Source organism: Haliotis rubra, unplaced genomic scaffold (genome assembly GCF_003918875.1).
Source record: "Haliotis rubra isolate DU_JTF1 unplaced genomic scaffold, ASM391887v1 Scf153, whole genome shotgun sequence".
NCBI lineage: Eukaryota > Metazoa > Mollusca > Gastropoda > Lepetellida > Haliotidae > Haliotis > Haliotis rubra.
In genome coordinates, this window is record NW_025765481.1 from 134,481 (window position 1) to 159,302 (window position 24,822).

The 24,822-nt window shown below is 38.7% G+C and overlaps 1 protein-coding gene across 1 annotated transcript; it reads right to left on the reverse strand.

The window, feature by feature from the left end:
• Positions 1-27: 27 nt before the first annotated feature.
• Positions 28-24,045, reverse strand: LOC124270601. The gene is made up of 14 exons (XM_046705616.1): positions 23,937-24,045; positions 22,183-22,727; positions 17,918-18,050; positions 15,170-15,430; positions 14,567-14,782; positions 7,974-8,120; positions 7,488-7,538; positions 6,213-6,278; positions 5,202-5,812; positions 4,572-4,694; positions 4,225-4,330; positions 1,389-1,486; positions 1,112-1,168; positions 28-486 (listed from the first exon to the last, which is right to left on the reverse strand). Exons 2-14 carry the CDS (start codon positions 22,714-22,716, stop codon positions 364-366), a joined length of 2,526 nt encoding a protein of 841 aa, XP_046561572.1. The 5' UTR covers positions 22,717-22,727; positions 23,937-24,045; the 3' UTR covers positions 28-363.
• Between the last annotated feature and the right edge of the window lie 777 nt (positions 24,046-24,822).

Here is a 24,822-nt window from a genome sequence, read left to right on the forward strand (position 1 = left end):
AATATCACAGCTGGGGACACCAGAAATGGGATTCACACATTGTACCAATGTGAGGAATCAAACCCAGGTTTTCAGCATGACAAGCAGATGCTTTAACCACTAGGCTACCCAACCGCACCACATACATATTGACTCATAGAGACGAACTTTGCTTGTCAGTACAGATACATTATTTTTCACATGTTACAAAATGTGCACTCATATCTAGGATATGAAACCTATGTGCACTTTACAAACAAACCAGTATGTCTTCATTACATGTATACAGACGAAGCGCATGCAGAGCTATCATGATGGAGGGTCTTCTATTGCCAACAGAGGAGGTTTACTGATTGCTATTGCATGGGAGGGATTGTAAGGTGTCTATGTGGAGGCCGACGACAGCATGCTACGAAATCTCGACGGCTTTTGCTGTTGAGGCATGCTGGGTGCATCGCTGATATTTTCATTCATTGCACGTGAAAGACGGACCGACTGCTTCCTCTCCTGTAAAGTGAAAAAGTGAGTATGCAAACAAACATCAATGAGATATGGCCTATGAGTGAGTGAGTGAGTGAGTGAGTGAGTGAGTGAGTGAGTGAGTGAGTTTAGTTTTACGCCACACTCAGCAATATTGCAGCTATAAGGATGCAGTCTGTAAATGATAGAGTCAGGACCAGACAATCTAGTGATCAACAGCATGTGCATTGTTCTTCACAATTGGCATATGACGACATGTGTCATCCTGGATTTTAACGGGTTCATGGTCTATGATGCTTGAAGTGAAACTGATCCACAGAATCAACAACAAATAATTACAAGGCGAGGAAAAAGAAGGAATTATTGCACCAGTGACAGTCACATTCTCTAGCTACTGTAGTGACACTGATTCACAGAAAATCCTCGACTTGATTCAAACATACTGTTTGTTTAACTCATTCACAAGTAAGAGTGAAAGAGTTTCGTTTTACGACACTTTTAGCAACATTCCAGCAACATCACGGCGGGGGACACCAGAAATGGGCTTTACACATTGTACCCATGGGAATCGAACCTGGGTCTTCGGCGTGACGAGCGAACGCTTTAGCCACTAGACTACCCTGGACTTGACAGACAAGGGTTGTTTACTTACCAGAGACTGCCGAGACCTGTGAGACCTGTCATGTTTACCCGATTTCCTCCTGTACGACTGCAAAAGGAGACGTTTCAGAAAATAGTTGAAGACATTCACTATTAATCAACTAGTGACAGAAAGAATTACCCTATAAAAACAGATCACAATCTTCACATCAAACCCCTTCTCTTAATGTCATTGCAAAAAAATCAGTTCAGTAAACTATTATCACAAACTCCCATTTCCCACCATCGAAAGAGATTATTTCACCCCTGAATCAAGAAGATGCACTTACAATTTTCTCAGCATCAGTTGTGCCATCCTCTTCTTCACTAAAGCTTCCACTGTCACGGGGCTCTGGGGGTTCTAATACCGCCGGCAGGGACATCTTTCCTGGAAACCATCTCCTCCATTTACAACATGACAAACATGGAAATGGCTTCCTACCAACACTGTTAGAAATATTCTACAGCTTGTTAAGACTGTATTATACATTAAAATCCAGTTTAACTATTTCACTATTTTTTCTGTCATAGACCTTTATAATTTTTAATGGTTTAACAACAGGTGGTTGGTGGTTGAAAAAAGTTATGTGTAACTTTCCATGTCTAGATTAATATGCGTACTGACGAATAAACACCAAATAAGTTTTAATATGGCAGAATAGAGAAACATTATATGATTTTTGAAGATGATATAAATGTATACGCTCTACTATACTACAATAAAGAAAAGGCGAGTTAGGTTTAATGCTGCCTTGAATAGCATTAACGGCAAATAGGGTTAATGTGGGATAAGTGAATGAGTTAGTTTAGTTTTACGCCGCTTCTAACAATATTCCAGCTTCATTGTACCCATAAGGGGGAATTGAACCTAGCTCAGCGTGAGGAGCGAACGCTTTAACCACTAGGCCCCGAATGTGGGTTTGAAAGATACAAGTGATGCAGGTGTTAGACATTTATCACTGATGGGACCCAGAAGCAGGTGTGTGGTGCTGAGTGAGTGAGTGAGTTTAGATTACACCGCTCTCAGCAATATTCTAACTATTTGGCAGCGGCCTGTAAATAATCAAGTCTGGACCAGAAAATCCAGCGATCAACATCATGAGCATCGATCTACGCAATTGGGATATGATGATGTGTCATTCAAGTCAGCGAGCCTGACCACCCGATCCTGTTAGTCGCCTCTTACTACGAGGATGGGTTACTGAAGGCCGATTCTAGCTTCCTTCATGGGTATTGAGCCATTGAAACTATGTGGATACCAAATCTTGAGGGAATTGTATATTAAAGATGAATACCAATCACACCTGTTATGTTGAGACTTCTATCTATGTATTACAAATTGTTTCAAACCTATTTAAACCATATGACTCAACTTTTAATAGGGATAGACTTCCCTATTACTACAATATGTATATATGTAAATGGTTTCATGTATACTACTCAAGAGAAATTTATGAAAATCATATTCTTTCATATTACAATAATTAATCATTTATGTCATGACACTATACTGGCAAACAAGGATAAGTTGGACCGATGAAGAGAACGCGTTTACGAGAAGTAGGCGGTGCATGGCAATGAGCAAACCCATTTGGTTTGTGAAAGGTAGAGCAGATGTAGGCTAGTGCACGTGCATTGCATGACGATGAAATTGATTCCGCGCATAGCTGCAGACGCCTTGCTCATAAGACTCTCACGTCGGTGTAGCAAGTCGCACTACACTTGATCGCGGACAACATGGGTCCCCTTCGCTAACAATGGCAAGCGCCAGTGGTCGGCACTCGTACATGCTAATACGGATCAAATGTCAGATCAGTGCTGAACTTATCCTTGTTTGCCAGTAGTACTATGAGGGGTGGTTGGGTAGCTTAGCTTGAAGACACCGAAGATATGAGTTTGATTCCCCACATGGGTATATTGTGTGAAGCCCATTTATGGTGTCCATGATAATTCTGTAATAGTGCGAAAACCATGCCAAACTATACTCACTCACTAACTATAGTTAAATATTTAAAAAAATGTGTGTCCTTTCTGAATTCTTACGCATAGTACATATCAGAAGTTCAGCATTGTGTTAAGTGCTGGGTACTGATAAAAAACAATCCTAAGCATAAAACTACCTTGATCCGTGAGACTAACACTACAGGGTTGCTGAAGAAGGGTATGCAAAGTGTTAATGATAAGCATTTTGTTTACGGGATAGATATGAAGTGCAAGATTTCTACAAGTGCTTGATTTGACAGTTTACTGCATTTATGTCGTTCTGATACCATTTCCACCTACTCAGTGCCAGAGACAGATTCCATACTGACTTCTACAGCATTAGATAATTAGAAGCTGTAGGCAGTGTAGGAAAGATAGCCTGTCCCAACGTCCGAGACGGGTGAATTTTGTGGAGGACGGGTTAAAAAAAGTATCTAGTCCGTCTTCATGTCGGGTCAATTTTAGCAAACCAATGACATATATATATAATGATTATAACCTTTTTGAATATTTACTGCCGAAGGTGTTTTATTTATATTTGGAGGACAGGCTAGATTTTGGCAGGACTGGTTAAAAATTTGACCTGCCAGTCCTGTGGACAGGCTAGATTTTCTACATCTTTCCTACACTGCTGTAGGACATCATTCTATCTGTCTTGCTTAATTTGTAAAATTTCATATCACAGAATTTAGACTATTTAAGTAGTTAAAATAATTATATTTAAAGATAGGTTCATTAGTATATGAAAATAAACAAAAAATCACATAAATAAGATGATATAAGGACTAAAATGATCATTCTTAAACATTTGTTCCTAAGTATATGAAAAAAGAGAAGTTTCAAATCACAGAGATGAGATGATTTTAGTACTAAAAGAATCTTTCTTAAAAATTAGTTCATTAGTACATGAAAAATGATATTTTACGATTTCATTTAATTGACATTATTGTTACAATAAATTGAAAGAGGAAAACCATGAACAACAAAGCCCAGATTAACATGATCTTTACAAGATCTATATGCCTTTGATCCACTGAGACACAGAATATGTCAACTGGTTATTTCTTGTGGTGCATTTCTAAGAACAAAGAAGTGCAGAAAGCTAGTATTGCCACACAAGAAAAACAAAATTGACATAGTTACGTGGGACAGTGAAGCTCTTTTGGGCTCCGTGCTGGAGGTTATCAATGCCAATACCTGATAGGCCGGGGTCACTGCCTCGAGCTTGACGCACATAAAAACGCGTTTTCTGAAAATAATACAAATGAGTATCTTTAACTGGAATTTGAGGAGAAATAATTGTTATATTTTTTACAATCTGCATATGATTCATACCTCAACAAAATAAAGTTACACTCCATGACTTTGACAAAAAATATTTTCAATGTCAACATTATTAAACCCAAATGGAATAAGACATTTAATTTTTTAGCAACCAAAAAATATATGGAAGGTACTCTGAAAATGAAGACCATTGTTTCCATGGTTACCTTTTGTTTGTCACTCCTATGAAGGTCATGCTCACTGTAGTGTTTTTTCATGCCGATACGTTTGAGGAACGATGAGATCTTACTTCTGGTTGTTGTCTTTCCTCTCATGGAGAGTTCGCTGGTCTGTAATCAGCAGCAAGAAGACATTGATTCAGTGAACAGCAGGAACAAGTTGGGAAATAACTGCATTAATTCAATGAATAGCAACAAAAGTCACAGAACAGCAGCAACTAGTCATGGAATAACTGCAACAAGTCATGGAATAATAGCAACAAGTTGTGGAATAACAGCAGCAAGTTAAAGAATATCAGTAACAAGTTTTGGATTACAGCAACAAGTTATGGAATTTCAGCAACAAGTGAAAGAATATCTACAGCAATTCATTGAACATCAGAAACAAGTCATGGAATAACAGCAACAAGGCATGGAATAACAATAACAAGTCACTGAATTTCAGCAACAAGTTATGGAATTACAGCAATAAGTCATGGAATAACAGCAGCTTGTCAAAGAATATCAGCAGCAAGTCAGAGTGACACGCAGCAAGAAGTCATGGACTTACAGCAACAAGTCAAAGAATAGCAGCAGCAAGTCATGGAACATCTGCATTATCTGACCTATAAGACTTACCGTGTATGTATCCCCAATGAGAGCACTTGGTTGTTCATGTGCTTCCAACCTGATGTCGGATGCTTCATCATCAGACAGCACATGTTCCGGTGGGACACCTTGTGTTCCTGGTATAGAGGAGGATGCCAGGGTGTCTCCATACAGTTGTGACACCAGCTGGGTGTCTCCAGCAGGAACATCTGCTGTGGACTCTGGTGACTTCTCACTTGTCACATACGATTCTCTTGGACTTGTTTGAGGAGACTCAGAGGGACTAGACTCTACATCGGAGACCTTAGGACTGGACGAACTCCTGGGTTTTGGACCCTTTGGTGGAGGTGGTTTGACGGAGGAGCCAGGACGCGATGACATTGATGAGGACACTGATGAAGACAATGACTGTGATGGGGATGCAGATTGGGAGAGATGAGGTTTGGAAGCTAGCTGTGGTTTAGCAGGTGTTGGAGGGCCTTTCTTAAGAGGAAGTGATGGAGGAGGTTTGAAGCTGCTGAGGAAGTCGGTCAAGGCTTCAGGAGAACTCGAGGCCTCTTCTGCTGATCCCTCGCTGGCTGGACGGGGGCTACGGGGCTTGGAGGCATCTGATGTGCTGTCTTCACCATTGGAAGAAGCAGCTGCAATAAGCATCAGGAGTTTAGTCACTTCTTGGTAGTTCTCCAAAGATACAGATATGAAATTATATTCATTTGGTAATTTCACTTAAAATTAATGTTTGTTAAGCATTTTGTTGAGGACATACAGAAGCTTGTGTTTATTCTAGATCTATCAACTCATATTAAAGTGATGTGTCCATCTTTATATCTCATATATTTCTTCATGTTTTCATCATGTTTGGTCCATTTTTATACCATACGTTTGTTTTGTTTCATAAAAATCTATCAAATTACTGACATTTTTGCAAGATTACCATGTCCAAAACCCATTTCTTATCACAACTTCCTTGATCCAAAGTATCTACAAATGTGTTCTCTCCGATACATTAAGCCAAACATAAAATGAACACTACAGACTTACATTCTAAGTTCATGAATGACAGCCTCTTGCCTCCTTCCGACACGGACCTATGAACTTCCTGTGTGCCTTGAACGCAGAATATATCAAATGTCAGTAGTTCTAAATATACAGCACATCTCATCTGTGAATCAATCCATAAGCTAAGGTCAGATTCACAAAGTACAAAGTACTACTATATGTGAGAGCATAGGAGTGAGTCAAGCAGTCAGTCAATACAGTTTTATGCTGCTGTTTGCAATATCCTTTGAACAATAGGAAAGGACCTCACTCATTGCACCAAATGGCAATTCAAACTAGGGCCTTTGGCATATTGATCCACTAGGCTACCCTACCACCCCTAAAGCATAGCAATTACATCGAAATACAGGGCTATTATTTCAGGATTTAATCATTTGGTAGGTTTCCAGCTTATGTAAAAGTATTGTTTTCACAACCAAATATTTAGGTACTTGTATTGTACGGCAATTATAAGTGAATCATGTTGCATTTGTGCATAGACAATACACACACACTGCTGAAGCACATTAGGTGCATTGGTGATTAGGATCTTGGACCTTTAAGGAACATACTTTGGTACACTGTGGCTCTTTCAAGCATCAATTAAAAATCATTTAGACCAGACAATCCAGTAATCAACAACATGAGCATTGATCTACGCAACTGGGAACCGATGTATGTGTAACCAAGTCAGTGAGCCTGACCTACCGATCCCGTTAGCCGCCTCTTACAACAATCATAGGTTGCTGAAGACCAGTTGTAACCTGGATCTTCACAGTTTTAAAAAACCCTTTTCAAGAAGGTGAGGTGAAATTTGGTTTTACGTCGTGCTTAAGAATATTTCACTCATATGACGACGTGCATGCGTGTGTATGTGTATGTGCGGCTGCTTGTACTAGCCCAGACTAAAGCTGGTTTTATAGTGCTAACCCACTGAGATACCATGCCGCAGTGAAGCATGAATACCCCACTCAGACACATTATACTGACTCCGAGCCCACCAGTCCTTGTTGTACCATTAATGCCGAACGCCAGGCAGGGACCAACAAGTACCATATTTTAACATCTTTTGGTATGACGCAGTCGGGGATCGAACCCGCGACCTTCCGCTCTCCGGTCGGACACTCTAACCACTACACCACGGAGGCGGTTCCTTTTTAAGGAACACTCAGATATGGATATAACAGTAAGTTATCTCATGATGTAAAGCATAGTGCATTCTGTGATGATATGGGATATAAACAGCTCAAAATAGTTGAAATATACAGATAAACATACCTTTAGATTTGGTTCTCTTCTTACATGGAAAGGGCTTATCTCCTGGGAGGACTGAAATATATTTATATAAAATGAATTGAAAATAACAAACATATTCTTTCAAACACAAATAATTTTGACACAGGGACGAATCATTTACTAAAGCAGACAAGCACAGTGAAAGGTGAAAGTTCGGTGTTGCTTAAAGTTATAAATCTTAGCACTGGGCAATATTTAGGGACTGGCAATTTTAGGGGATCAGGGTATCATGGGAATATGTTACAAGTGTTGGGGAGGGGGAGGGGGGGAGTTGAGGATAAATATGACATCGCTCCACGATTCCTCCTCTCCCTTTCCAGCAATTAATGACCAGTCCCAAATACATTTGAAGGACAATTACATTAGTAATGACAGCACCAAACCCTAACTGAAATGATGCAAGCCCTTTCGAAACTATTTCCAAAGCAGTCAAGTCTTCCTTGTACTATATTCCCAGCAGCTATTCACCTTTCTGTACACCAGTCATGTCCATATATGGCGATTCCAAGTCCAACACCCCTTTCACTGTATCGGTACTTTGGTTGACGTAGTGATATGCCTTCATATGAGGGGCAGGGGGAGGTAACTCTGGTTCCATGATCCCACTGTCCACGTCTGCAAAGCATGATGGGTAATAAGGATGGAGTGATGGCGGTGATGAAGATGATGATGATGATAGGAATATGATAATAGTCACAAAGTTCGATTCTTTTGGGATTCAGTATGCCTTCTGACATTTTAGTCCAAAAGTCAGTCCCAGTTTAAGCAAGTGTGGCGTTTTTCACGGGATGTTATGAATCATATTTCTTCTTAAGGACACAATCCAAAATCTGTCTTCCATTTTTCACAAAGCTGTACACGTGAACCACATGAACCATGAACACAAACACACTTCTTCTCCCATTCCAGCGTCCAAACTTTCTGGAAATGGTTCTGGATCACTAACAAGCAGTTTTATACAATGAAATGTTATTAATCATTACACCACAGTAAAAGCGGAGGTGAATATTACCATGGATGATAAACATATATGTATCCAAATCACATGCAATGATAAACATATGTATACACAGAAATGAATCAAGGCTGTGGGTACAGCAGATCACTTGACTTCTGACACAGGCAATGAACAAATAACAGTGAATTAAATCAGAGAAAATATTTGTAAGAATTGACCTTATAATAATACCAATGTTTTTAGTGAGGCAACACTTCTTTGTAATTTTTTGTATGAGATTAGTGAGTCACAAGTCACAGTCACAACAGAAAATATAAACATCAATTTATAACCCACTCTCTTAATTTGCTATGGATACAAAAACAAGTCACTATTTAAACATTTCCAACAGAAGTAACTGTAGACTTATTAAACAATAAATCATCAAATGCATTGTAAATATTCTGTGGCCATTTACACATGGAGTAGACTGATCAAAACGGAATTTAAAAAAATTGAAAGAACAGATGGAAATACACAGCTGCCGTGCACATTGCAGTATAATTGATTGTATGTATAACAATTGATGCTTTCAATCACTGCAATTAGTTACAAATAAAACACTAATTGTATATTTACAATTCTAACCAGCCTGTTTACTGGTAAGCATGGATTTTGACAACTTAGAGTTACTGCCCTTTGGTTTGAGTCACAAGAGGGAAGAAAATGGCCGGCTTTCAGATTGCCATCAATACTTAATACATTTCTATTACATTGATACATATAACTAAGTTGGTTACCTACTATTGCGATGGCAAGGGTAGAATTGCAATAGTTGACAACTATGTCAATAGTATTGCAATAGTTCAGGCTACTACAGCTGCTGTAGAACTGCAATTGCTAAAATAGCCCCCACAGTCATCATATGTAGTTCCCAACAATATTCCAAATGGACCAAAACAATATAATTTGTTTTAAAACAAGTGTTTGCCACTGATATGGCAATGTCCCCCGCCGCTAAAGAATGGAATATCTATATTTACTACTTTTTTTGGGGGGGGGGGCACATACAAGATGCCTGAAATGACTAATCCCCCAATGTAGGCTGTCGACATAATTGAAAATATTGGGTGCAATGTTTTATGAGATATGGCGTTTAAATAAGTTTTAAAAGCGGTCATAGTGCCGTGGTGACCTTGAAGATAAGGCACCCAAAGAAACTGGTGTCTGCATAATCCCCCCATGTAGGCTGTCACCAAATTTGAAGGCATTGGGTGCAACAGTCCTTGAGATGTCACGTTAACAAGAGCTTGAAAAGTGGTCAAATTGTGGTGACCTTGAAAACAAGGTCAAGGTCACCCAAATCAACTGGTGTCTGTGTAATCCCCCAAAGTAGGCTGTCACCAAATTTGAAGACCTATGGGTACAACAGTTCATGAGATATTGCGTTAACAAGAATCAGGACATACGGGGGACTCTGTATTCAGCGGCGTCCCTCAATCCGTACGTATATGGACGGATGCCTCAGTGAATACATAGTCCCCAAAAGAAGAAAATACAGGGCTGCACAAATGGATTTCTATTTTGATCACCCAAATTTACTGGCAACAAAATACAAACAGTAAAATCATGAAGCAGAACAAAATTATAACAAAAATGAAAAAAACTCACCACAAAACAAAGAAAGTGTGGCCAGACAATAATCGACTGTTATTTACAACAATGCTACCTATACAGCGAAGTTGCCAACATGGCGGAAATGACATATCAGTATCTTGGGAGCTTTTGGGGATGAGATGATTCTGAAAATCAATAAATGGGAGGGCTTATTAGTACCTTGTCTTGTATTTCTACATATTTATTTCTATCATTTATATGATTATTCTTTTATATGCATATCTGTTGGAAATTGTAATGTAAGCCTTCAGAAAGATACATGTCTGCTCACGATGCCAGCCAGCCAGCCCCCCACCCATTCGGGCAGTTACCGATAAGACTTTCTAGCAGAGTGATGTAAAGTTAGTAATCACATTTTCATGAATGACTGTTTGGAATACAACAATGAAGAGGACAAACACAGATCCCCGCGCACAGGGGTGGCTGACTCTTGTGTGCTGGCGAGTGGGTGCCAGGCTGTTGGGGGGTGGGTCTGGGTCCTGGGGAGTCTGTGCTTTGCTGGGAGGGCGTGGTCCCAAACAGAACACGCTGCACTTGACCAGATTCTCAATGGCATTGTGTATTATGTATTATAGTGACTTGCTTGACAACAACCTTAGAACCTATGTCGAAACTTCGCCTCCACAGAATAAAAGAAGTTGCATATCTATAATAATTGTCTTTATTCTTCACAGATCACAAGGGAAAATAACTGTCCAGTCAAATAAGTTTTTCAAAGGAAGGTTTCCAAAATCCAGGCTCTGTCATAGTACAAGAAAACATTTAAAGTCTACATGATATTGAAGGCAATTATTTGATGTCAAGAGAACTTTTACTAAATATAGCAAACAAATACAATACCTATTTGGTCGTAATGTACCGGTAACTAACCAGTCAAATATACTAGCAAAGTTTTTGGACAAATTTGTAATGCTGTTCTGTGTAACGGGTGAATGGAATTCATGTAAAATATAATCCTGACTCTGGAGCCATCCTAACTGCAAGTATCTCTGTATGATGTGAGGGTGATCTACATAACCTTATAGCAGCAGGTTTATTGCTAAGAGTGAGTGAGTGAGTGAGTTTTGATTTACGCCGCTTTTAGTAATATTCAAGCAACAACATGACAGGAGACACCAGAAATGGGCTTCACACATTATACCCATGAGGGGAATCGAACCCGGGTCTCCAGCATGACGAGCAAACGCTTTAACCACTAGGCTACCCCATCGCTCCCTATTGCTAAGAAAACTTTTCAGCAAAATGGTTGACACATGCAGACTTGAACTCATAAGACAAGGAAACAGCTGAGTCACTTCAAGTGTAGTACTGGTTACCAGCACAGCTTCATATCATTGCACTTACACTGCTTATTATTCATGACAATTCACCCAGAAAGTTATGTCATGTTTCCACAAAACAAACAAAACTAAGCCATGCACAGACTACTTTGGAATTTGAAACCTTACAAAATTAGGCCACGCTCACCAGGGCTCCAGATAATTTTTCAACATCAGGAGTATGTACTCCTTATTTTTGCAATATAGGAGTACTGGAAAACCTTAAGAGTATTTCGAGTACTGAATGGAATTTATTGCAGTATCAGTAATCTTGTGTTTCGTTTCATATATGCACCACAACATTGCTAGTCTTGTGTAAATGGGGCAATAAACAATAAAATAATACTTTTTCAGATAAATACGTCTGTAAACGATTCTAAGACCGTACACCATTGCTGTGATGGGTATCTGCTACGTTTTCTAAATTATTTCCTACCGTATCGTGCATATTTTTTAGCCATACATACGTCGATACGGCCCTTATCTGGAGCCCTGCTCACTATTGGTACTTTGAAATTCGTCTTGTCATTTATGTTACGTTATATTGGTGAACATTATCACCAATTTCTTACTGTTGTCTAGTTTTTTGTGTTGAGGATTGCATAAGCAGTTAGCAAAGGTATCAATGTTGCCTTACTTATTTACAAGAACAGACTTCAGTATTTTTTGCATTCACTGAGGTTTAAACGAAAAGTTGATTTATAAAATATAACATAAACAGTAATGATGTACAAGTTATTTCACCCTAACAGACTTCATCTGCCATTAATTTTAAAAACAATATTAAAATAATATATTTAAGTCAAACTTGTGCCTACATAAATCACTTAAAATGAAAGAAATAAATATTATATTTGCTACAGTTTCTAAGGATCTGAGAGCTAAACCATAACAGAATCTTGCTTGACAACGGTACAAGAATCTGTATCGAAACATCGCACTCACCAAATACAGAAGTTGTTATCCATAAAAACGTGTTTCATATTGTACGTCTCAACTTCTAAAAATGCCACTCAAACAAGTCATAACAGAATTGTGCGATGTATGTTCGAAAGTGCTGCCGGACAGATAATATTACAGATAACGTTAGTGAATAATTCATCCGTTTTCATATCCATTACCGTCCAAAGTACATTCATGAATAGTCTTTTCCCCAAATGGGGCAATTGCACGCATGCTGTAAATTAAGAAAAATCCATATGATTTACTCTCATCTGGGATGAGGGAAAGTTAAGTATGTCCTTTTGTCTGTCATTATTCAATAAGGAAATAAAATGATATTGACAACTTTCCTGCCCATCAGCAAGCCAGTGTGTGGTCTATGTACCAGGAAGTGTGTTGTAGTTCAGATGAAATGTTTGATTTCTGAATGACATTTTTGACATAGTTCCATTTAGTATCTAACATTTGACAAATGTCCTTGGACTTTCGAAATATTTTAAAAGTTAACAATTGCTGTGATATCATAGTTAATTGAAAATATATATTTTTTGTTCAATTTCATATTGCATTTTTAGCTATTTACTAAGCTAGGAGGATTCCCTGTAGATATTTTTACTATATATTTTGTACATATGTGTATGTGTATAATACTGGTAAAAAACAAATAACTAAAAACAGTGGAAACAAGTGAATGAAAGAGCTTAGTTTTACGGGGATTTTAGCAATATTCCAGCAATATCACAGCAGGGGACACCAGAAATGGGCTTCACACATTGTACCTATGTTGGGAATCGAACACGGGTCTTTGGCGTTACGAGTGAAAGACAAGTTAATAGAGACTAAATTCGTAACATATAATACACTGTAAGATATGCTGAAATTTCTTGTCCATGCACTTATAATATTCTTACTTCAATTTCGAATGCTTGTTACAAACTATACAGTAGGCAAACTGTCACTGTGGACTTCGAACATAACATGACTCACGCCGCCTAAACAAACAGATAAACATCAGTCACCAGTCACCAAGCACATAAGGCAAACATAACATGTCAAAAATATTTTGCTGAGGAGAAAATCTAGATCTGTTATCTAAGCAGCCAGATTAGACATTTTTTTAAAAATTATGTCAGAGGCTTTCTGCCCTCTTCATGCAAAAAATATTTTTTCCACACTACCAATCTCCATATTTTTCAAAATTTCAAAAAGACAAAAACGGCTCTTGGTCCTGGAAATTCAGGACTACTGGTCTCAATGTATTTTATGAATAAATTTACAGATGTCAAATTTCCATAATTGAAAAGCAGACTTTATTCCCTCATGGGAATCAATTATAAACAATCAAGTGGTACCCGGTGAAAACATTTATTTCCTGTTTATTTTTTTCAGAAGATTCCATGACTGAGCGTCATGCTTCCACTTTTTCCAGAAATGAATATTAATTATTTACATCAAAACTTGTTTATTTTTGTAACAAGAATTATTAAGCCAAGAGAAATTGGAGCATTCCGTTAAATGGCAAATTCTGTAGACTTAAATATGATTATTCAAGGCAAAGACATATTCAAGGTTGAGACTTGTGGGCCTGGGGATGGTTGTACAAAACAACCTTAGCGCTAAGACTATTGGAAGTCTATGTTAAATCATGTTAGTTACAGCACCTTAGGGTTAAAGTCACTTCATACAACAGCACCCTAGTATTTATTCAAGCGAGGCATTTATTCATGGATTTACAGTATGTTTCTAAGAGTTCGGTACTGACTGGGTGTAATTTCTGTTTCCTGTCTGAATATTAGATGTGAAGAAATGTATGGACGGCACATGATTCCATGGCATTTGATTGGCTAAAAATATCAGTTGTTTTGCACCTTTGTTCCAATAAACCAAAACACTAGACACGCCCATGAAGAAATTACTGTTTCTTGATTGGTTGGTGTTAGGATGGGCAAGGCATGTGTGCATTGTTGCTGGTTACGTTTTGGTGTCTATACTTTTTCTTAAATAATCAGGTTGTCATCCAATTTTCCAGACACTTAAGGAGGGAGGCAGTTAATGTCTTTCAATGACTGCGTACTTGAGTATTGTCACACACATTATCCATAACAAAAGCCAAATCATTAGACAAGCAGCCCTAAATGAGCATCATCTATGTAAAGCATCCACTCTGGAAGATGGGGGTTACTTACTGTGATCCTCCACAACACGCGTTAGAAGTTGAGCAAGATGTTGGTAGCCCTTCCTCTCTGCTATATCACATGGGTAGTCACCATTACAGTTCTCCATGCAGCACGCCATCACAATGAACGTGGGCGGAAACCGCAGCAATTCTGTGCAAGTATTTACCAAGTTAAACTCGGCAGCAAAGTGAGCAATAGTCGGCCACTCGTGACTGCTCCTCTCATCTGTTGAAATATATAGGTCAAGGTCAAGGTCAGTGGGTCAAGGACAAAAGGTCATAGTAAAGAAAATAAGTTGTTATGGTTCCATCTTTATATTGATCAAAAACAAATGTTTGATCCCATTTCATGATCATTATGATGATTGTTCTACTACACAATATCGCACTGGAACTGTCTACGCTAAAGTATTTGAGTTATGATCATCGTAATGTGAAGGTCACATTGCAGAACTGGATCAATATCTTTTACACTGATTACACTGATCTCTTGATAAATTAGGTGAAGTAGGATCCAATTTGGACAGCACAAATAAAATATACAATGCAACCAGCTTTCACTTTTCAAAAATGATTATGAAATTACATTCAGCTTAATATGAAGAATACCCACCAGTGACATTGGCCTCAAACATCTGAAGCATCTGTATATTTTGAGGGGACCATTTCTTCAGTTGCTGTGACATAGCTGCATCTAATGCCTCGTTTTTATCACTTTTCAACCCCAGTGCCTGACACATCACGCTCATGGGGTCGGTAATGTCACGTAATAAGTTACACAATTGGTCCATCTTAGTCTGTAGTTTCACATGATCTTCAGCTATCACTTGATCACCACTTGAGACTTTCACAGGTACAGTTCCACTGCATCTGTCTGAAATACAAATGAACCGACATATATTTGTTGAAGTCATTCATAATAGAAACGATATAAACACTTTCTACCATAACAAATCTATGACAGTGGTCTGTAAATAATCAAGTTTGGACCACACAATTCAGTGATCAACATGAGCATTAATCTATGCAATTGTCAACCAAGTCAGCGAGCCTGACCACTAGTTGCCTCTCACGACAAGCATGGGTTGCGGAAGACCAATTCTAACCCGTATCTTCACAGCTGTCTTTGTATTGAAGACTAACGACATAATTTCATGAAAACATCCTTAACCCTAACAACCATTGTTTAGCATACTGAAAGGCATGTCGTCAGAGAGCTACAGAGTTATCAGTTGAGGGGTGTGGAAATACTACTATGGAGTGAGTGAGTGAGTGGGTGAGTGAGCATGGTTTTACGCCACTTTTAGCAATATTCCAGCAACATCACGGCGGGGGACACCAGAAATGGGCTTCACACATTGTACCCAAGTGGGGAATCGAACCTGGGTCTTCGGCGTGACGAGCGAATGCTTTAACCACTAGGCTACCCTACCGCAAGACGCGCGAACACTAAAATTGTGTACTTGTCCCTGGACACAAAACAGAAGCTATTCCCCAGCTCGACCCTTACCACAGTATATCTATGTACTGAGCAGCCATTGCTAGTTGACAGGAAGTCACACAATATGCTGCACAACTGGCTACATCAAAGATTGAGTGACCATCCCGATGTGTGATCAAAAGCAAAGGAGGAAGTAAACAATGTCATTGGGCTGCTTGGCCATACACATGATGTTAAAGGTCACATGCAACCAAAAAATCAAACATAATTAAAACACAATTATCACTTATTCATGACATATAATATGCATTGCTGATTATGAAAAAACAAATAAACAAAATTATAAGCGTATAATCGCAAATCAAAAGTGCAATATTTTGTACTTGGGTTTACCTCCCTCGAATCTAAGCAGCCGGGATACCGAACCCAGTCAGAGCGGGTGGGTGTGCACTCAAGTGTAACGGCTGGTTCATTTGCAGATGCCGCTTCCCGGCTCATTGTGTGTGTATAGATAGAGATGTTGGGTTTTGTAAATACAAGCTCATTTTTTGTGTATAACATTTTGCAATCAACAGACATCATAACATGTCATGTGTTCAAGTATCACACCTGCCTGTCTGTGTAATTACATAATGTGACAGAGACCGAACTCGGGCCATAAATCAATGCGTTTTGTTTATGGTGTATAGCCTGATTGGTCAAGTTGCATGTGGTCAGTGATTGCAGTTGTGTATTTAATATTGTCATTAGCAGGCAGGCAGGCAGACACACAGGTGTCAATAAAACAAGACACTGAGTTTTGTCTGTGACAACGACATATCTATATCACAGTTAGAAATTGTGTCAACGCTAAATAATGACATTGCTTTTAAGTATCGAACTGAGAAAGTGACTCGGTAAGAAGAAAGTGTGGTGAAATAGACAAATGAAATTATATAAACAGTTTATTTACTGTCATAACATATAAAAAGCTCGCGCCTGTGAGATATCAACAAAACATTAGGAAAATAGCTCACACCAAAGCCTTCACCGAGTATTCACCAGACAGCCCGCTTCCAAGCTCCGCGAACCTATTTCACTGCGCACATGCTATGAGCGTACCGAAATTTTCGGGGGAAAGTTAGTGAATCGTTTGAACTCCGATTTCGCGCGGGTTTTTTCATCGCGTTATTTTTCAACTTTATAACTTGAATTTGCATTTTTGATGATTTGTTTCGGTACGTCCATACTGAAAGGTATCAGAATCTGCAAAGTTGTGTTTTACGTTGCATGTGACCTTTAACATTTTTACAAAGTCATTTGAGTAAACATTACACATGCTGTATTAAAGTGAGTGAGTGAGTGAGTTTAGTTTTACGCCGCTTTTAGCAATATTCCAGCTATATCACGGCGGGGGACACCAGAATGTTGTATTAAAACTGACTACTAATCTGTTTAATCAATCCTGTTTGGTAATGAGTGAGTGAGTGAGTATGGTGTTTCACCACCTTTAGCAATATTCCAGCAATATCACGGCAGGGGACACCAGAAATGGGCTTCACAAACTGTACCCAAATTGGGGAATCGAACCTGGATCTTCGGCATGACGAGTGAATGCTTTAACCACTAGGCTACCATACCCTGTTGTGATGATCAGCAAAAGGTTGTTGAGGACACATTCTACAATAATTGGCACACTCTCTCCCAGGGTTCCCGGAAGGAATCCATATTGAAAGACTAAAATATACTGACAAAAAAGCTAAAATGCTGAGGGTGTCACTGAACAAAGTAACCTTAGTGCTACGACAGTTGTAGTTACGATCACCTTAGCGGTAAGATCACTTTGTACAACAGCACTCAGGGTGGATAAAGTCAGAATGTTTTTTGGGCTTAGTATTAACGTGTAACAGATATGACACAAAGTTGTGTCAGTATAGTTACCTGGGATATTCACTGCATACACGGCCTTGTCAATGAACTCTGCCGTGACCTTGATCGGTGGTGATGTTTTTAGCTCCACAGTCAGATCGGAATCTGCTGGCCGATCCAGGAGAATCAGAGTCTCGGGTGATGACTAGCAAGAAAGGAAAAACATTATACAGTCACAAGATACATTTCATGTTGGTAATTTTTTCCAGACATATGATGTGCTCGTAAACAATACAGCAAGTATTACTGAAGTTTCACCAGCTGATACATACCTCGTTACAAATGTTGCATTGATACAGATCTCAAGGTTGAAGCAAAATGACACAAAATGACAAATAGAAACTTGACATGTAAGAGTGAGTGACTAAGTTTGGTTTCACACCGCTTTTAGCAATATTCCAGCAATATCACAGCAGGGGACACCAGAAATGGGCTTCACACATTGTACCCATGTGGGGAACGAACCCGGGTCTTCTGAATGACGAGAGGAGGCTTTAACCACAAGGCTTACCCCACAGCCCCTGACATGTAAGAGTGAGTGAGTGAGTTTGGTTTTACGCCGCTTTTAGCAATATTCCAGCAATATCACGGCGGGGGACACCAGAAATGGGCGTAACACATTGTACCCATGTGGGGAATCGAACCTGGGTCTTCTGAATGACGAGAGAAGGCCTTAACCACTAGGCTACCCCACCGCCCCTGACATGTAAGAAGCTGTATTCCATTATCAAAGCATACTCAGGTATTGTCCAGCTGGATAATAACATCCAGTCAGGACCAGACAAACCTGTGATTGATATTATGAGCATGTACCATGACATGCAATCAGCCAAGTCACCGAGTCTGACCAGCCCATGCATTTGGACACCCAACTGGACAATAGGGGTGGGTGTTGCAGAGAATTTTCATATTGCCATATATTGCGACGCAAAAGCATGTATTGCGATATGTATTTCAATATATTGCATGAAGTATTTTTAAACAAAAAAACTACTTATAATCGAGTTAATGCTTGATTTATCATGTTTATAGAGCAAAAACACAACAAAATCATTATACTTGATTAAGCTTTAATAACAACTTTTAATCATGATAAAATAGAAGTGTAAATAATATTTGGCACAAACGAAACAAGGAAATATCCGAAAATTTCCAAGTGTTACAAAGTTTTCCGAATGCAAGTCAAAATACCGGTTTTCAATCAGCGTATCGCAATACGTATCGTTTTCATGTCTGAACCGGTAAATACCGCTAAACCGGTTATATTGCGCAGCCCTACTGGACAAGCATTCTAACCTGGAATCTCCACATGGAAACTTGGCTCTTTGTGTAAAATATGTAGTGCCATAGAATTGGCAATTTTCCTTTAATACACATCCATTACTTGGCAGTGACACAAGAACTGTTGTAACTTGTTGGTGACGATAGCAAAGCTCATACTGCTTTTAGGAAAATATGTGTAAAGTCAAACCTTACTAATCCGGACAATACAGTTTCCATTGAAATTCATCTGGATTAACACTTCCAGGACAACGTTGTTGGTAATGTCATTTTGTCAGATATGCATGCAGTGAATTATCATCAATCCTGAACCAACTGGCCCTGCCAGGAAAGTTGATAACATATTTCTGTATTTTGTTCCGAATGTGTGTATTTTTTAAGTTCACATCTATTTCAGTTGAGATTAATTTTAAAATTGTTTTCTTAAATTGTATTCAACACAATGATAGTAAACTAATGATTTAATCCTATTCCTTTACCCAGTCTTTGAGTATCGGTAAGTAAAATAGCTCTAAAATCATAAAATAACTTAGATTTTTTTACAGATTAACAAAAAGCAGGAAATGTTTAATTCCAATCTGGGAAACGTTCATAACATCTGCCTCAGACTTGCGTCCATATATCAGTGTGCGAAAAGGTTGAGATAAATCCCTGACCTTATAATGTATCCTCAAGTGATCATCTAGGAGATGGAGTCACTGGATAAGCAGTGTTTGGGCTGTCCTCAGGAAGATAGTGTCCCAGTCAGCAGGGTTTTTAATACTTGAAATTCCGATACCTGCACCTCTTACCCATGCATATATAATTAAATAGGCACATACTGATCGTACCAATTTAACAATATAACTACAATGTTAAAATTAAATGATTTATATAAAAACAATGACCCCCCCAGCATATATTGTCAAGCGAATCCCCTCCAAATATAACATTCAAATTATGACCTTAAAAGTAAAAGGTTTAAACAAAACACTGTGGCATCCCTTCAAAAGTCGTAGATCAAGGCCTGCCAATGTCGCTCTACGACACGTCTGAAATGTTTTTCGTATGAGTCATAAGCAGTGATAAGTGTCATAACTTTTTTGTCATATCTAGAATATATGAATGAGTGATCATTGTCATAATCAGAAATATTTCAGCTACATCATAGCAAACTGTAGTAATAAATTCTGCACTAGGTAACACACGTGACTGAAGTTGTAGACAGCATTGCACATGATGGCACGTGATGACACATGATGGCACGCCATGAGCGAGGTCACACTGTCTGACCACAGACTGCGTGTAAAGCATGGAATACAAAGGGCCTTTTCTTATCCTTCAATCTCAAATATAGAGATTCAGGGCTGCTCGTGCCTTTAATTGGAGTATGATTTAATCTAAGCATGATTTCACTAACTGAGCAAACATAGGCTGCTGTTGTTAAAAAACCCCGAAATCTGACACTGAATGTACCAGGAAGATGGTTGAAGAAATCTCATGACAAGCCAAGCCAAGCCAGTGTTTGTTTCCTAATACACAGGCAACAGGCCAATCATGATAAACATGAAATGCAGTATTGTACACGCGGGCTGCATTGCATCCACTATGAGATGAATATGATAGTTATCAAAAATATTGGTTAATGAATATTGTTACAAGTTAGCAGTTAAACAATAACAAATGATCAAGTGAGTGAGTGAGTTTACTTTTATGCCGCTTTTAGCAATATTCAAGCAATATCACGATCGGGGGGACACCAGAAATGGGCTTCACACATTGTACACATTGGGGGATCAAACCCGGGTCTTCAGCCTGACGAGCGAATGCTTTAACCACACGGCTACCCCACCGCCCCCAATAACCATGATAACAAATTATTTCACATGTTTTGACCATAATGATAGTTATCAATTTCTCACGAAAATGAGCAGAGGCTAAATTACTGCCAAACTGATTAAATTTTAGTGTTGGTTGTTATACTGCTTGGTTTGGAAATATTCCATTTTGCACCTGTGATTTTGATGGATAACATTTAAATTCAGGTAAGAAGAAATCCTTCTTTAAAAATTCATGGATATTAGATTTTAGTGATCTTCAATTCACCGAACATGTGAGTGAAACGCAACAGCCCTGTTGTACACAGCAAGTACGCAGTACTATTCCTTAGAGCTAATCCCCACCCACCATAACAAAAAACCACAGTATATCTATGTTTTCCAATGGTATACTAATTATGAAGTGTGGTGGGGTAGCTTAGTGGTTAAAGCGCTCGCACATCACCCGGGTTCGATTCCCCATATAGGTACAATGTGTGAAGCCCATTCCTGGTGTCCCCAGCCGTGATATTGCTGGAATTTTGCTAAAAGCGTCCTAAACCTAAACTCACTCACTCACTCAAATTATGAAAGCTTGACATAACATACACATTTGGAACAAATACATAACTAAAGTTCTCAATTCCACAATATCCACAAATTTTGAATAATATTTTTCTATAACATGTATCAGTAAATATTGTAATCGAAGAAATTGTTATTGTGGACAAAGACTAGGAATGTGGTATTGGCGATCTATAACGCTTTTACATAAGAGACACGTCTCTCCGATCTCTCTGTAATTTGGGTCTTGCCCGTCCATCTTTCTCACTTGTGAACCACATGGGTACAATGTGTGAGGCCCATTTCTAGTGTCCCCCACCATGATATTGCCGGAACATTGCTAAAAGCGGAGTAAAACCCAACTCACTCACTCACTCTACTTGTGAATGAGTTAACAGCATTAAACAAACAGTATGTTTGAATCAAGTCCAGGCTTGTCACCAAGGTACAAGGGATGTCAATTACAAATATGACACAGTTCGACTTCTTCAAATACAAATAATATTAATTTTTATTTAATTTTTATAAACATGGTCATTTATTAAACAGTTTTCAAGGAAATATACAACATGAATGGGGCATGAATAAATGTAAAAAAAACATTCGGTGAACAATTGACAAAATACTGACACTTACCGAATTTAGGGCTTTAGGAATGATCTTGTAGATTTGGTTGATTTGGCGTGGTGATGGGGGGTACTGGTATATACTATCCGTTTCTTCAAATGGGTCTTCATCGTCACTGAACTCATCACGTTCGTACACCTTGATAATCTCCATCAATGCATTTCGGAGAGATGCTCCCGGATCATTCTGATGGATTGTTTCGTGATTACATTGAAATATATATTCGCTCTTAGCTTGCAAAATATTTTTCACTTCCATAACATCAAGTCCAAGAAGAACCATGACTGTGCTTGACTTTTCAAACTGTGCGAAGTCCCACTGATTACTTGCAGCGCCCTCTAGGAGTTGAGGGGAGATAAGCACCACCTGCACCTTGTAGTTTTTGAGAGAAGGTATGTTCACGGTGTTGTAGTGATGTGCGTGGGTAGCGATTGTGTACTCCGGGGATGTGAGTTTACGCTGGATGAACAAGGCCCATTCGTTGCCATCGTCAGCAAACACGATGACGATCTCGCCGAACGCGTCAGGCACCTCAGTCGCCATTCTGGAACGATCTGAAATTTGAAAGAGAAGACATTAATCCAGTGGAGAAGACAAGAGAAGTTGATGACATTCAAGAGCAGGTGAAGACAGATGAAAGGGGGGTTAATGTCACAGGAATTTTTGTACTAATACAGCGACATGACTACATGTATGTGTGCGTGTGTGCATGCACGCGTTCCTGCATTCATGCATATTGTGTGGTGCCCTTGTGTGTAGTGTATGGCGTGTGTACTAATATGTAATGCTCACCCACAGAGGTCCCATGCCACACTTTTAACATGTACAACCCACTCAGACACCGACATGGACACCTTGTGATGCCTTCTGGTGTCACAAGACCGTGGATTGAACCCAAAATATCAAAAAAATTAAAACTGCATGGACTGTCACAAGAAACATTGTCTCCTTTGGAAAGTAAGTGAGTGAGTGAGTTTAGTTTTACACCGTGTTAATATTGCAATATTCCAGCAATATCACGGCGGGGGGCACCAGAAATTGGCATCACACATTATACCCATGTGGTGAATCAATCCAGGGTGTCAGCATGAGCGAACACTTTAACCACTAGGCTAGCCCTCTTGAAAGAGTTCTAATACTCACCAACCATTGACATGTCCCATTATCATTTATCTGCAGACCTACTCACTGTCTACTGTTTAAACATGCACACAAATATTTCAAATATGATTTCATTAATTTAAAAAAAATTACACACAAGGAAAAATATTTTAATATGTTTAAAAGAAAAACATATATTTATCACACATATTTTAAATGATTATTTAATATGAGGAACACAATTGTAAGGTATCCCAAAAATGATGCAAAACCAAAAATATTTACATAGTATACCCAACACACTGGTACACCCAAATAAGCAAGGGAATTAAAATATTTTCAACATGGCTGTGAAAAAGCACAAATATTTGAAAGATGACAAAGGCAAATAAAGTTGTCTAGATAAGAACACTTAACTTCAGTGACAAGCACTACTGGATGAAGATTAGCTCTAATGAAACAAATTACTCACATTATTGAAATACATAAACAACTGATGAGAACAAACATAAACAAATATTAAATACATCTCACCTTTCAAATCTACAACACATTTCCAAAACCCCCTTAAAAGGGCATAAATTTGAAACATCACCCATGATGGTATTGGCTTGGGACACTTCATTATACTCATTAATGTCTCGAACGTTAAAACAATTTACCTTCAAAAGGCGAGAAAAGGAAAATCGGGAGGTGATCACTCTCCCCTAGGGAGATAGGAAGTTTGTCAACACATACAGTGTGAAGGCCACCCACGACTGTCTCAGTGGAGTTGACGTAAGTTGACTACAAACAATCAAACTGTAAATGTTTATAACTCTATCTTCCTCGTACACGAGGCTGCTGTACACACGTGCCGGGACGATATGTGAGAGAGAATTTAACCAACTCCTTACTTCCTGTTTGCTAACTGGATCAACTATTTTGAAGAGTAAAAACAAATACAAGCACAGCTATATTTCACGTCTCTAGAGCTGGTGATAAATGTAGCTGTTATACATTAAGATAAACAGAAAGGTAAATATTTTATAAGCATGGGAAAATATTGTTTTTCAGATTAAGGCTTATCAAAGTTAAAATATTTATGTTATTTGTTAAGTTTGTCAACTCTGAATATTTTTGTTTTCATTCAGCGTTTTTTAAATGACAATCTTTTTTCATTTGTATTTGCTTAGTTATTTCTCAATGACATAATCGGGGGGCATGTCAGAATCAACATGATCCTTTTATCTGTAAACATGTTGAAGGTTATGTCTATGGTTCAATAGGCTATGGAGTATAAAAAGAAGTCATACCAATAATTTGCTAACACTAAACTAACTCAAGTGAAGTGAATGTTTCTCAGACCAAGGTGGGTGAAAACTGGGTATGATATAACATTCAAAATTGTTGCACTAACACAATGATGTGCATGTGCATGTGTGCATATGTGCGTGCGTGCATCTGTACTAGTCTGATCACCGGTTTCACAGTGCTAGCCAACAGAGATACCATGCCACAGTTTAACATGACTAGCCCAGTGAGACAGGGTATACTGACTCCAAGCTG